A 15,231-nucleotide genomic window follows, 5' to 3' on the forward strand; every position below is an offset into this window, starting at 1 on the left:
AAACATTAGAAGTTTGTTAATAACTGAGAGATTATTTTCCTTTCCGTATATATGTTACAAGATCTGGCAAGTTAAAACCAGTCTTCCACAGATTCTCAGCTTTGTAGATTTGAATTTCTGCTGCTCATTTTTCTTAACACATACACAAATTCCTTCATAAAATAGTAGTTCTTTCAAGTGTTTTACAAGTGATGCTGAACAAAGCTGCTACAACTCTTTGCTCCCTGACTTTCTGTTTTGTTAAGGATGAGAGAGTTCTTTGAGGCATGGTATGAAGGAGTAATACTCATTAGAACTACTGGTCCGCTAACATATGCCTTGTGCATCTGAAGTCAGTATTTCAAATCTGTCTAACTTCTGTTTCTTCTGCTTACGCTGACCTCACAGTTATCTGATCCAAGAAATAGTTGACCTCCTTAGCCTGTCTTGTCTTCTTTTATCACTTTAGTAGTGCCTGTGATTTTTCTTTTTTTTTTTTTTTTTTTTTTTTATATTACCAAATGCATTTTCATGAAGGACTCAAAACAATACTGGACTGTTTGCAAACATGGGAAGTGTGACACAGTGTGCAATAGCAGTATTGAAAAACCATGAACAATTACTTGTTCTGTTACCTTTTGACAGGACCCTAAGATAATATGAACATAGAGGTGGAATTCTTACTGTCTTCCTGGAATATTGAGGGTTTGAGCTCTCTGAGCGGTATATTTTTGTACTATAAAATAGAATAAGAAAAATTCTTTGGTTAAAACAAAAAAGGGGGGGCTTCTGGGAAAGATAGATTGAAATGAAAGGATGTGAAGGCAAATTCCCCTCCCTTTTCTTCACTGTGTTCTTGGGTCCTGTACACTAAGATTGCTCTTTGTCAGTTGTTATTTTGGTTGCAAAAAGATTTACAGAGCTCCATTGGGATCATTAACGAAGTCTGTGTTTCTCTGTTTAAAAATCCTCTCAGGTTTTCCCTGGTACTTCTGTGTCTGCATGCTCCTGACCCTGCCACACCTGTAGTAGGAGGAAGGTAAACTTCCCCATCCCCCAAACACGAGAAGACAGTAAACAGCCATACCTCTTCCTTGCACCTCAGCCACAGTTGTTTTGACAGAATTGGTTAACTAGGAGCAAGTCGAATACATATATATATCCGATCATGTGTCTTCTTTTATTGTTGATCATCAGAAAAAGGAAGAGACACAACAGAACAACACATAGAAACTGTGAGCTCTTTGGCATGGTTGTGCCTGAGAAAGCTCCCAAAATAACATAGTTCACCATAGGTGCAAGTAGAATAAAAAATTCTGCTTCTGAGTTTTTTAAGGGTCAGGAAGAGATCACATAATTTACTGCAAAAGGGCCTCTTGGCAGGGCATAAGGCAAACCCCAGGAAGCAGAGGTACCCACTGGGTTTTACACAGACAGGCAATTTTTAGACTATGCAATAAAGGGACAGACCAGAGAGCTATTACTGTTATTGTTAGGAAAATTGTTTGTTTCCTATGGCCTCCCAGAAGGGGTAATGTCAGACAAACCTCCATGGTTTATTTCAAAGGAATTTGTAGCAATTATGAAAGTGAATTGCTGGCATATAGATCCTGTAACAGACAAGCTTTGAAAAGAAAGCAGAATTAAGATTTATCTAGCTCTAGCAAAGACAGATTTTTGGAGGAAAAGATTGTGAACCTGGATTCTGAAGCTTAGAAGAAAAGAGATGAGAATTCTTATCCAGAAGAAAGCATAGTGGAATGTAAATCTAATCTGCTGTCCCTATTATTCTTAATCAAGGCTTGACGACTAATCTTTCAGAGCAAAGAGATATTCTTGATTTTTATAAAAGGCTATAAATGGGACTGGCATACTCCATTCAGCAACAAATAGCATGGAGCTCTGTTTTGCCAACTCTTATTAATGTTCTCTTGAGAATAATCTTGGTAAAGGCAAGAGGACTAATTTCTTAAAAGAAAGTATGTAGCATTCTTTTGTGTAGTAATTATCAAAAGGAAATCCTCACTTGCATTTCATCTGACTGTCCAAGTTGTCCAAGTTTTGACTGGTGAAACCTGTCCAAACCATACGTTACTGAAGAGATGTGCTCAAACAGGAGTGAATTCAAGTTCTGAAAATGATCGATAAAAATTATATTGAGCATACTGGTATTTGTATGAGGGTTAAACTTACAAAGTCATACCAGAGCATTGTGTATGTGCATACATTTGTGGTTCCTATTTTTGATGAGGTTATTGATTTCCCACTACTACCTTAAACATATCTGCACTGTATACGGACTTGAAGTTTTCTAATTTACTTTGAGTGTTATCTGGAAGCAATAATTTCTGCAGTGATATTCCAGAACCTAATATGCATATGTTGCCTCATATGCATTTATTGTATTTTAAGCACCATTTTGTAGAATATGATGTACAAATTAGCTGATTGACAACCCCTGAGTTTATGTGCGCTAGCTTAAGCAAACTATGGAGTTCTTTGAAGTTTATTCTGAAGGTGGAAATTTGAATATTGTTCTTTATTGCAGCTGTCTTTACATAGATTCTGATGAAAGAATGCTCATGATTTTAACGTGTTATATGAGAAGATGGCATTAAAAAAAAAAAAAAAGAAAAGAAAAAAAAGAGGGAGAGAGAAATGTCTGTTGGAAGATCAGTAGAGATCCTGAAGGTCTTTGACATTTGATATTAACTTACCTGCCTGTTCTGTGTTCAGCCGATGCCTGTAAAGAAACAATTTGTGTGGGAAAATGGGAATTTTTGAGGTGGATTTAGCACAAGGCTAAATTGCTGTGTGTAGTGAAATTCTCTGAGGCTGAAAGTAAAAAATAGAAGAATTTTGAAAAATTACAAACATATTGTGATGATAATAGTTTATTTATCTAAGTTCCTCTCCATTATCTGCAATGAGTTTTTTTTTCCTTAAGTGGAAACAGAACTCATTTTCTACTCTGATAAATAAGGTGTTCGGATGTAATGGAGTCTAATGCCTGCTGTCCATACTTTCTTATGTGAGTTGTTTTTGTAAATACTTTGTGTACAACCAGTTATAGGGTAATCTTGCTTAAGAACATGTGTCATGTGAATAGTCATATATGCATAAACATCTTGTGTTTGCATATATGTGTGTCTAATCATACTTGTTACACTATAGACATGTTCTTCTATGCATAAATTGTTGTATTGTATGCATATATGATAGAATGTTTGCTAAAACAGGCACTACTGTCATTTTGTTTTTCTTTCCTGAGAATTCAGCCACTTCAATGCAACAAACTTCTCCTAATGTCCAGTTTATTCTTAATAACTATAGATTTAGATCTTTACAAATAAAGAATGACTGGTTTTAAATTGAAACTATCTTTATGTTGAATTATATTTGTGTACAGCAAGATGGAACTACTTCACAATTCAAGTGTGATACCATATCTGATGAAAAAATAATCTGTTTCTAGTAGCATGGTATTTAATAAGTTGATGGTACTTTTGTGACACCTAGCAGATAAGCTGTCAAATAATGAACTAAGTCATTATAAACCCTCAGTGTAAAGTTAATTTCCTTGGATTCTTTCTTTTATATTTTATTACATTTGTGATTTTATGAATACAACAGCTGAAGTAGCTGTTCAAATTTATTTAATGTATAATGATTGCTTGTTCTGTTTTGTTATTTTCCAGCTCCCTCAGGCTCAAAAGGTAAAATATTTTACTCAGATCTTAGCTATTCAAAGTAATTCACCAGTCCTTCATGTTTCCATGGTGTCGTGAGTTTGGTACAGTAGTGATCAGTGAAACAGTTCACTGTACTGGGGCCCTGGGCATCAAAGCAATGCATTATGGCTGCTAAGAACAGCTCTTCAAACATATGAGCTATTTGAACACAATAGGCATATAGCGGCCTACAACTTGAAAACAGCAGGGAAGTTATTTTATCAACAATTTGAATAATGAAAAAAAAATGAACTCACCCCATTACTGTATGTGAAACATCTCTAGATCATTTTTATTTCTATTACAGAGACAGCAGAACCCATGTTATAGCTGGTACCCTTTCACTGCTCCCCACTGTATCTATCAACACCTCTTTGAATACATCTGACATTTGACTTCTCTAATAGGTTGCAAGCAGTTTTTATATAATATGCTTTTTAAACAACTTCTACATCGGTATGGTATGTTACCAGTCACTTCTGCACATCATGAAAGCACAATGATTGCAGCAAAGTCTAAGAATTGCTTGATGCTTGTTCCCTCATTCTTGTATATTTCACAAATATAATCAAAGCTTCTAGAAAACAGAAAACCTAGATGCTGTTTTGTGGGTTGTGATTTGAAGCACTGAAATGGAAAAATTAATTGAATATATTGGGGAACAGCAACACCTACTTATTCAATTAATTCTCATTCTAGATAAAGCACTTTCAATATGGAATGTCATAGAAATTTAAATGCATTATTTTTCATAGCCTTTGAATGACGATAAAAGTTGAATTTTTAATGAAAGCTATAGATCAAGTGATTATCAGTGAATATGAATAGCTTTTGTGGAATGGTTAGGGCAACCATGGACCTCAAAACTTTAGAATGGTTCCTTAGTGTATTCAATGTATTTTTTAATTTAAAAAGCAAGAAATCTGATCATGGAAACTTGTAGCTTTATACTGCCATGTATTTTCTTGCTCATGGATCTCAGAAAATCATGTTTTAAATCTGTAGGTAGTATGGTAGTCTATCACACTGGACTATGTCCATAGTTTGTTCTTGTGTGCTCTAGAGCCTAGCAAATGTGACATTGTGGTAAGAAAATTTGCTGCTGTTATTTTTTCCTCTGGAAATAGGTGGATTAAAATTCTTGTGTTTACAGCTTCGTGGACAAATAGAAGTGCTAAAAGATTGGCTAAGCTTGACTTAATTCATGTTAACCTACTTGTTTATGCCAAATACTTCTAACAGTTTGCAGAAAGAAGACACAGGGTGAGATTAAAGTATGCTGCTGGGAAATTTCTGTCAGGCTGCTTACTAGTGTCATGTGATACTGTATATCAGATTTTAATGTCTACATTTCTGAACTATTAAATAATATTCTGATACAAATTATTCAATTGTGTAACCCTCAAGCAAATCAATGCAGATCTATAGTCGCATACTTTGTATGTGTGTGCCATAATATATACCTTCATGTAGAGAAAGAGGAGAGGGATGGGAAGGAATGAGTGAAGGGGGACAGATAAAATAGTCTCTGAGGTTTCTCAATAATTTCAGGTAAGAATGAACCTTTTCTTAAACATAGCCTGATTGTTATGTGAAGATAGTAGACTTTAAGGCAGGAAATGCTGATTGATATTTCTTACTGACAGATTTACTTTGCTCCTAGCAGAATGATCTTTATGAGGCTACTTATATGTGATTATGAAAACTTTTCTACTCTAGGAGTCTTCTTCCTGTCCCTCAATCCTACCTTATTTGAATCTGTGTTTTCTCTTGGATTCCCTTGCAGAGAATCACAGTGGCATTGTGCTAACAAAATCCAGTGCCTTAGCTCAGAATCTAAATTATCTCCTCTCTGCTCTTCAACCAACTAAACCTGAGCAAATGCTTCATAGCTGTATTTTTCTCATATCCCTATCTGAGATTATTATGACAGCACTCAAACCTTAAAGTTCAGTTGAGTGCATTGAGGTTACCAGATATAGGGGCTTGCTGATCAGTCTTAAACTGGTCAAGAGTTAGCCACAGTTATACATGAAGCAATGAAAATTTTAATTGTCAGTTATTAGAAGCCAAAATTTTCTTCCATTAGGTGCCACACAAAAATATTGCTTAACATCCAAGTTTTCTTCCAGCAAGCCAGAATGTAGCAAACACAACACAAACACGAAGCCAAAGAATCTCTATCTCCCTATCTGCGAGGTGAAGGGAAGCAACACAGGACTGATACACATTTGCCTGTATGAATGACTTAGTCACTAGTGTACATGTTTTGCCATATGGTGTATGAACTTGAACTGTATTTTTGTTGGATTCTATGTATCATATTGCAAATGTTTTCTCTATAAACATTTCAAACAGTCATGTCTCTCTAAACATATTCACTTTAATCTTCTAGTGATCTGAAAGAAAAATGTGGCACTCGAAGTTTACCTTTACTGTTTTATATCCATTATAAATACTTGGTCATCTTGATGAAATGTTATGTCTTTTATATGAAACATTTGGATACAGTCTTCTCAGTGTTTAGTCAATGTTCTATGGTAATTAGCTATCAATTTTGAAGACCACGGGTTCTAGTCTGTCTTTGACAGTTGAATAACAAATTGTTGAAATGCAGATTTGGAGTGCAGATGTAATGAAGTATGAGGAGTTTAAGTTGGATGTCTGTTGAAGCACAATATTTGACCAGAAAGGAGCTTTGCAATATTCTCTATAATTAAAATAGATAACGCTACAAATTAAAAATATTAAAATTAGTAATAATGATAATGATAAAAAGTTCACCATAATTTCAGGTGACAAAGGTGCTTTAATATGATCATATAGCTTTCATGAGAAATTGTGTCTAGGAATACCCAGTGAGTCTCAAGGAGAGCCACTATCCAGACAAATAAATGAATGTGAATATCTTATGTCATCTGTATCGTTTTTCTGCATCTTTTTAGATAATCATCCTCTATGACTGTGAAAATGAAAATGATTATAATGAACTCATAACTCACATTTAGCAATTTTCTGATTTTCTCACTTTGGCTTCCAAAATGACCTTTATTATTGAAAAACATTTGAAAAGCAGTTTTTGTATTCATGGATGAACAAAAGCTATTCCTTTTTAATAGCTCAAAAAGGTGTTTGGTTTCCTAGCAGGAAAGCTTTCCTTGCTTTCTTGAACAAACGCAGCGGGATTCAAATCTGTTGTCCTTCTCCTGCTGTGATGTTTTGTTCTACTTAGTTTTTATGAACAGGTAGAATTGAATAAATTAGGCACATACATCAGAAGCAGATAGCTGTGTTTAGGAACATAGAAAAAAAAGTTAATGGTTCTCTCATGAATAGAATCGTATTTCCTCCATATAGAAATGTTTTGATGATGTTTGTTGCCCAAAAGTTCCTGACAGCTTTCTTCTCTCTTTCTGTGTTATCCCTTAACTTCTGTAAGTAGTGCTTTGCCCTCCTTTTATCTTGATGCTATCATCTTTCAGCCATTTGGAAATATCATTTATCATTCCTTGCATCATTTACCTTCCTATACTTTGAAGTGTTGAATTGACTGTCACTGGGAATAGAAAATAAAAAATTTGCAAAGCTGCTGATTCACTGAAGTGCATGGCTAGTAATTTTAGCATTTTTACAAATTTATAGAAGCTAAATTGAATCTAATGAGATATAAAATAATCATGTAGTAAACATTTTGACCCTGATTTATTATTCCTTTTTTTCTGTTTCCAGATGAGGTGCTATTATCTTTCAATTTAATAATGTATATAAGGTTGAGTGACCCATTCAGAAAACTGCTTTAAGATTTCTGCATACATGTTAAACAGGATCTTAAATTTAGTCTCCAGGTGTTTTCCTCACACTCCTCAACAAGTGACTTGATATTTAATAGCACTGAGTAAACAATTTGCCAGTTTTAACTGAGAAAGCATTTTAAACTGATGGTCTTTGGTGTTTCACTTTTGTGTGGCTAAACATAGACATATCCATACAACTTTTAACACTCACACAGTTTCCTATATGGTCCTGGACCATAATTTATATCTAAACTAAAATAATAGCTATTCTTCATTCCAGTAGTCTATATAAAACAGTTAAAAGGTCAAATTCCAATTTTCTGATGCTACCAGCCTGTCTCGTGACTGCTCAGAACACAGAAGTACAATAGTCTGAGGGGAAGATGGCACAGGTGAAACAAGGCTAATCCTGACTGGAGAAAAGAAGGAAAGGCATGGAGTGGGAATGTGTAGAGTTATTCAAGGTACTGAAATAAATCCTCAGCATGAAACTCATATTTCAAGTACATCCCTATGGAACTGCTGCCTTATATGGATACAGTTTCAAGACTGTAGCAGCCAGTTTCAGCATTGATGCCTTGTTACAGAGTTTTCAGTGTTCCCATGCCTCAAATTTTCACCCTATCTTCAGTCTCTCTGAAGGTAGCAATGCTCTTCTCCACTTTTCAGCTTTTGCACAGGGCATATGGCTGTGTAGGCCAACAGATCTTCACTTTGACCTATTTATCTGCCCTGTTCCCTTAAGTCCTACTTCCTTTCAGGTCCACCGACCAATGCTTCATAGGTCAGCATAGCTACACAACTTTCCTCAAATACTTACTCATATGCCTCTGTTCAGCCTCCTAAGCTTGCTTCTTCATATCGTTTTTTAATTCTGAATTTTAACTCCAAATTTAAAATCTGCCCTGTAAATAGGACAGTTTGTGGAATTTTTCTGCAATTCAGGCACTGTAAGTCAGTCAAGTGTGAAAATCAAAGCTGCTACTGTGGGATGGTGAAAAATCTAGGAGGTACAACACAGATCTAGGGAGATTAGAAATCAAAGGAACGTTACTGGGTTAAGATTAATCTACAAAGAAATTTGGTCATTGTTGTGGTTATTTTGTAGTTGCCGTGAGTTGGTGAGAGATGGATAAATCTTACTTGACTTGATAATGTTCGGTGAAAGAGATATCCTGTTCAGCAGAACTGCTCTACTATTGTTGCAGTCTAATATTAATGCAGAAACAAGAACTATGTTAAGAAAAAAAAAAATAAAAAAAATAAAAAAAACACACAAAAAATTCTCATTTAGAGATTCTCATCTAGATATTGTATAAATCAGGAAATGCAGGCTGAAAAGAATTAGCATTATGAAAGTTCACTTCTGAGCTGAATAGGCCTGCTAGGATTTCATAATGTAAATCAGAGACATAATAGATTTTGTAAAAATAGATTTTTTGAAGTTTCAGATCAAGTATTTTCTTGGACAATTGTCTTTTTAATACAGTGTCAAATTCTAGAAACTCTGGTATTCTCTGTGGTTATCTAAAATACAAACTCTGAAAGATACCAAACAACTACAAGTTTACAAACTCAGAATTTGTTTCCTTTCTGTGGCTAACCATAATTCAAAAATTAGCAACAAATGCAGAATTGCCCCTTCAAAGTAATTTAAAAATTAATTTATATATTGTTTATTTGGCATCTTTCATTTAGCAGTAATGATTAGAGAATACTCTTATTTAACAGGATTTTAAAATTTCACTTAAGAGCCAGCTAAAGTGAAACAGTACTGCATATTTTCTTTGGAGGATCTGAAATAATATCTAAAAAAGGATATGGGCTCTGATACTTGTTCTGTCTCAGGAGACAGTGACTGCTTCCTCACTAGCACTGCCTGGCTTTGTTATATAAATACAAAATAACAGTAATATACATTAGATGTTAGTAATAGAACTCTAATAACATTGTCTTTGAAAATCTGGGCAACTTGCTGTAGCTTCTCTTGCCTGTACACTAAATGGGAGATGTTGATTACTGCACTCATTAGCTGCAGGTCTCAATCAAAGTGCAACAGTCAGAAAATGGCAAGAAGAAAGTGAACTGAACATTAGGGACTTCTTTTGTTCTCTAAACAGCCACTCTGTTTTATGGGGCAGCCTATTTTTCCATATTTTTTTTTCCTCCATGCTTGCAAATTATGGAAAAACTTTCTTGAAGAAAATGTCTGTGGAATTCCCGTGTTATAAGGTAAAGCTGGGGGTTTGTTTTGTAATATGTAAGGCCCGTGTAATCATACTAAATTGGTCTTTGGAAAATAGAAACTCCTTCCTATTCAATGGGAAGTAATATCTAACAGATTAAGGGGCATTTGAAAGGACAAGTATACTTAGTGCCATGCTGCATGTAATCAGAGTATCAAGCAGGAAGATGACTCCACACTTCTAGAGTTATTAAATAACCACTTGAAAGTGATCAAAGTGTAGTAACTGATATGCTGCTGAGTAACTAAGAGCTGGGGTTTGATGTCAGCCAGAACTTGGGTGCGTTAATGAATATGATGTTCCAGGTAAAGAATAACTAAGACTCTTACTACAAATTGAAGAAACAGAAACTTGATTTATTAATACTATGAAGTGTAAATAAATAAATAAAAAATAATAAACATTGGAAAAAACAGTACAGTAATAGAGGAGAATAAAAAAAAAAAAAAAGAATTCTCAATGTGGTGGAAGAAATCAGAGTTATTAGTGGCTCTGCATATTAATTCAGATGACATTCCAGCATTTGGGTCAAAACTCATCCTTATTTGTGAACAAAATGAATCCACCAGCAACATCTTGTTTCAGCAGACACCTTATAAATAATAAACACAGTATTGTGCAAATATACATTTGTCATACCCTACCTGATTCCTGTGAACACTACCATCCTCTAGAATCTGTTGAGGTTGGTAAGGGTGAACCATGTAAGCTTAGAACATAGTTTCCAATTCTCAGAAGGATGAAATATGCCAAATTAAGCATGTCATCATGGAAGTAGCAGTGACTGTTAGTAGTAGTTTGTTCTAAGAGATTGGATAAGGTAAAGTCTAGTTAGAAATTGAGATTAAAAGTGTGTTGCTTCTGGTTTCAGTCATTTCCTAGGGTTCTCTACTATATGTAACTCTTAACCACCTAGCTGATGAGATTATTACATTATATTCAAATGCATACTGTTCTGTGTTTTTGCCCACAACACTAAAAATCCCTGTTCTTATGTGTAAATGGGTTGTTACCTGTTTAGAAGTAGGCACATTGTGTTTATGGATTAAAAAAATCATACCTTAAGAGGTTTCCTGTAAGAAATATTTGGTTACAGTATTTTCTTTTGCATGTCCCTACATGATTGTTTTCTGAGACTACGACATTGGCCAGTAAATAAGTTTGGAAATGAAAAGGGTTATCTACCTATAGGGATGGGGAGAAAAGTAGTAAATAAGTAACTGAAGAGTGTATTACTCTTACTAATTATTGCACAATAATATGAAATTCTGAATAAAAGAACAGCCACTCAGAAACTTTATGATTATAAATCGTTATTCTGAATTTGTGATATCTAATATTTTACTTTAACTTATACGTATTTGCTGATGATGCAAAAAAGTAAAAAATAATAATCCTAGTAAGTCCCATAATATTAGTAATACATGATTGTTATTAATATAAGCAGTTTGGGAGGTTTTAGCAGTGATTAGAATGTTTCTGTTTGTTTATTTCCCAGAATTACTAAGCTTTTTGAACATTTGCATAAGCTGTCACAGAGATCTGTTGTATGTCAAAAATTGTCAGACTTAAAAAGAAGAATGCAGAATTCCTAGATCATGGCTTCCTTTGCAGTTTATTCACAAACTCGTGCTTTAATTGTCCTAGCAATAATACCCAGTGGCTACCATTCTACTATTTCAAAGTAATTCTGTCAAAATGTCATTGCCCAGGGAATAAAGTTGTCCTCCCCTGGAGGTAACTCCTCACAATCTAACAGAAGTGAATATTGCAGCATAAGTTGGTAACTCAATGAAACATCCCAAACGCGAGTCATCGATCATCCAGTTATTTTCTGACTCCCCTTACAGAAGCAGCCAACAACCTGCCCATCTACCAAAAAAGAAAAAGTAAAAACCCATCAAAAAATAAAATCGCACTTCCATGAAGAATGATTGCATTAGCAATTGTAGATACTTGCAGACATCACAATTACAGGGCAGTAATTGTGTGCATGTTTCCATAGTTGCTTTTGAGAGTTCACAATCAGTTCCCTTAAAATTTCCCGGGAACTCCATACTATTCTTTTTCCCCCATTTAAAGAATTTCAAACACCCTAAAACTTTAATGACAAGTCCTTTGGCTGGCATCCTATCTGATAAATTGTTTCTAGTAATCCCTTGAGAGTAAGTAGGCTCACTGTAAAATAATTCCATAATGATACTTGACAAATTAATAATGTCAGAGATGAACAACCCTGGGCAATCATATAAAATCTCTAAACGCTCCAAGATGTCACCTCATAATCAGCAGAACGCTTTTTCAGTTCCTGGTGTACATGTGTTCAGGACTATTGAACATCACTACCACAGCAGGCTCCTCTCCATACAGATCATGTCAGTGTGCTTAACTGTACGACTCTAGCCAAAGAGGGTACATTCTTGGGCTAGTTCAGCTGCTTTTAGTGCAACCCCTGGACTCGGTGTTTTGTTGGGTTGGTATTTCTTTTGTTTGTTCCTTAACGATTTACTGTTGTTTAATAGATCAAGATTTGTGTCAGGACTGGAAGTTAGGTATTTATTAAAAGGGAAAACAAAACAAATAATAGAACATGATCATGAGCTGGTTCCACCTCATGTCCCTGTTGATTCCTTATTAGATGTAAACCTTGATCCTAAAACCTATTTGTGTTTGTGTGATGTCTTCAAACATTCTTCCTCACCATAAGATAGTGCCATGCTTCAGTTGGGAAAACTGAAACCCTCCTGAAACAGACGGGGAGCTGCAAGTCATGTAACGTTCTAGATTTTCCTGGTCTCATTTATTAACGTGAAACATGATTCATGAAGTATTGTTGTAACAATATATGGGCTTTGTGTTCTGAAAATGTAAAGAGTTGATAGCTATTTCATTGTTGAAAAAAAAAAAAAAGAAAGTATTGTTAGGAAAAAAAATTGCACAAATTCTCAAAAAATAAAAGTGTTTTAAAATACTGCCTGAGTTCAGAAAATATGATACTGATGGAGCAGCAGTAGGAGAATGTCACTGTTGCAATTGGTATGACTCTCACCTCCAAATTTTTTGAGTAAGATTGTCTCTCCTTGCGAATTTGGCTAACCACAGATAAAATTTAGCAGAACTTAATTGTCCTTAGAAATGATAAATCACAATAAAGTCGTGATTATAACTGGATATGTCATACTTTTAAAAGTAGGATAAGCTTTTTAAATTTTAAATGTCTTCCAAAATTATAGGGGCAGAAAGTGTTTGACAGTAACTCTCAACTTCCTCCTTGCATTATCTTTCATATGTAGATGATGGAGATTCACAAACACACAGAACAGTGCTTGTTGCTTGAGCACTACAGCTAACACTTGCCTTATGGCAGAGATACAGTGAGAGACATAGCTAGAGAGCACAAAGAGACAATAATCGGAGCAAAGCCACTCTGCTGTAGTCAATGATAAGCATGTTTCTCTTGAATGGAACCAAGGTCAGGAGATCTGTTTTTTTTACTAAATTGAAGAAATATGCTGCAACCTGAAGTGTAGCATCAGCTAATGCTTCATGCCACCACTTAGTCCAGCAAACTGAAACCGGATGGAGCAAAGATGCTCTTGGGATCCTTACTGGCTGTCATCCTTTCTGCTGCAGTGCTAGCTGATGAGATCTCAATCTGAACCAGAAACAAAGTGCATGCAACTCATGACCTCTTGTTCCTAGCTGGGAGAAAACAACCCAAGGCAATCTTGGCATAGCTGACACTGGGAAAGATGTGGAACAGAGCTCCAGCTGCTTTGCTACTGCACATGCTGCTTCCACAATCCACATTCCAGCCCCTTCGTGTCTCTCACGGGAAATTGCAGTAGGAATGAAGAAGAAGCATCTTTCCTGCCAGTCCAGATGGTGGGGTGGGCAGAGCTGCTATAGCTGAAACGGAGCAGGGTGGGGCTGGGCTGGACTAACTGCGATTCTAAATTGATAAGCATCATTTAGATAAATTGCCTTCTCTCATTTTAACGAAGAAAATGTAATTGAAAAATGCAATCACGCCTGCAATTATTCCTTGGTTCTTAGAGATAATATTTCTTTTTTAAATATAGCTTGCTGACGATCAGGGATTGGTGTTGATGACAACTGTTGCCATGCCGGTATTTAGTAAGCAAAATGAGACTGTAAGTACTCAGGCTATTTCTGCTGTGTGATCATAGAGTGGCTGCTGGGAAGTTGCTTTTAGGAGCCTAACAATGTTTTAGCCTTCTGTATAAATTTTTATTCTTTTCTTCTTATTTAGGCTACAGTTATTAACCCCATGTTGGCATAAAAATGTGAACAAATAATCCCAAATATGTATACCCTAGACACCATAATAAAATAATAAAACCCTATGTTTAAGAGAAAAACTCAGGCAACAGCACTCTCTTTTATGTTATCCTCTTACAGAAGATAATCCATATATTTTTCTTCTTTGTACTGGTAGGCTTCTTTGTGTAGATCCAGAATTTAATTACTGGTACTTATATCATGTATGTATATGTTTATTTTTGTTAATTTAACTTAAGAAAATTATGCATACTTTATGCTTAGTCCTTCTCTTTTGCCTACTGAGTGGCAGGATAAATTTTGAATGAAGGGAGTAACACATTGCAGATATATTTTTTTCATTTGGAAACTATTTCACATGGGAAAATTTTCTGTAGAGGGACTGAGTAACTACTGAAAGTTTGATTACCTTTTCTGTCTGAATTGCAGATATAGTAGAAGGGAGAACCATTATTGACTAAATGACTGCTTGATTGGATTAACAATACCAGCCTCTGCTCCTCTGCTTTCCCTACCTTTCAAATGATCTCTCTGATATCTAATCACTTCTCTAGAGTAGCTACAATGTTAAATTACTGGTGAGAATGTTCATTACCATTGTGTTTCTCAGTACATCTTATTGTTCTTTTCAGAGATCAAAAGGGATTCTCCTGGGAGTAGTTGGCACAGATGTCCCAGTTAAAGAACTGCTAAAAGCTATTCCAAAATACAAGGTAATTCACAAATGTTGGTATGTCATTTTTTACTCAGTATATGTGATATAATATTATTTATTTGGCATTTATGTATGCAAAATGAAAACTAGAGGGCAATTCCATGTTTATACTGATTTAGCTCCATTGTGTCACCCATTTTCCTCAGGAGTTTTACCTTTGTATAGCCAATTTTTCCTGCCAAAATTAATGTATGGCTTCATCTTTGATTTTCTGCACATCTCAGTGTGCTCTGGGAGGTCATCTTTAATAAAATGAATGAGGCCATTCAACCACCCAATATAAGCAGAACACTGCACAAAATAACAAGAAATCAGTGCAGAAGATTTGAATATTTTTTTATTAAGAGAATGCAAAACTCTTGCCTTTAGGATTCCCCTCCATGTATCTTTCCTGTACCAAAGTAAATTAGGGCAAGCAATGCATTCCAGCAAATGCCCAACCAGACCAGTGTTTCTTTCCCTCC

The 15,231-nt window shown here is 35.2% G+C and overlaps 1 protein-coding gene across 6 annotated transcripts in view; it reads left to right on the forward strand.

Moving 5' to 3' along the window:
- The window catches only part of CACNA2D3 (calcium voltage-gated channel auxiliary subunit alpha2delta 3), a 466,453-nt gene that overhangs the window by 340,695 nt on the left and 110,527 nt on the right, over positions 1 to 15,231 (forward strand). For 5 of the 6 annotated variants that reach the window (XR_008205698.1, XR_008205697.1, XM_052678868.1 and 2 more), the window contains exons 14-16: positions 3,678 to 3,695; positions 13,833 to 13,904; positions 14,685 to 14,765. Coding sequence is in view for 4 of the 6 variants with exons in the window: in XM_052678868.1 (XP_052534828.1) it covers positions 3,678 to 3,695; positions 13,833 to 13,904; positions 14,685 to 14,765 (171 nt within the window). In the remaining 2 variants the exon portion in view is untranslated. The remainder of the gene's footprint in view (positions 1 to 3,677; positions 3,696 to 13,832; positions 13,905 to 14,684; positions 14,766 to 15,231) is intronic. The other variant, XM_052678866.1, reaches the window with a different exon arrangement.

This window comes from Tympanuchus pallidicinctus, unplaced genomic scaffold (genome assembly GCF_026119805.1).
Source record: "Tympanuchus pallidicinctus isolate F22 unplaced genomic scaffold, pur_lepc_1.0 scaffold17, whole genome shotgun sequence".
Taxonomy (NCBI): Eukaryota; Metazoa; Chordata; class Aves; order Galliformes; family Phasianidae; genus Tympanuchus; species Tympanuchus pallidicinctus.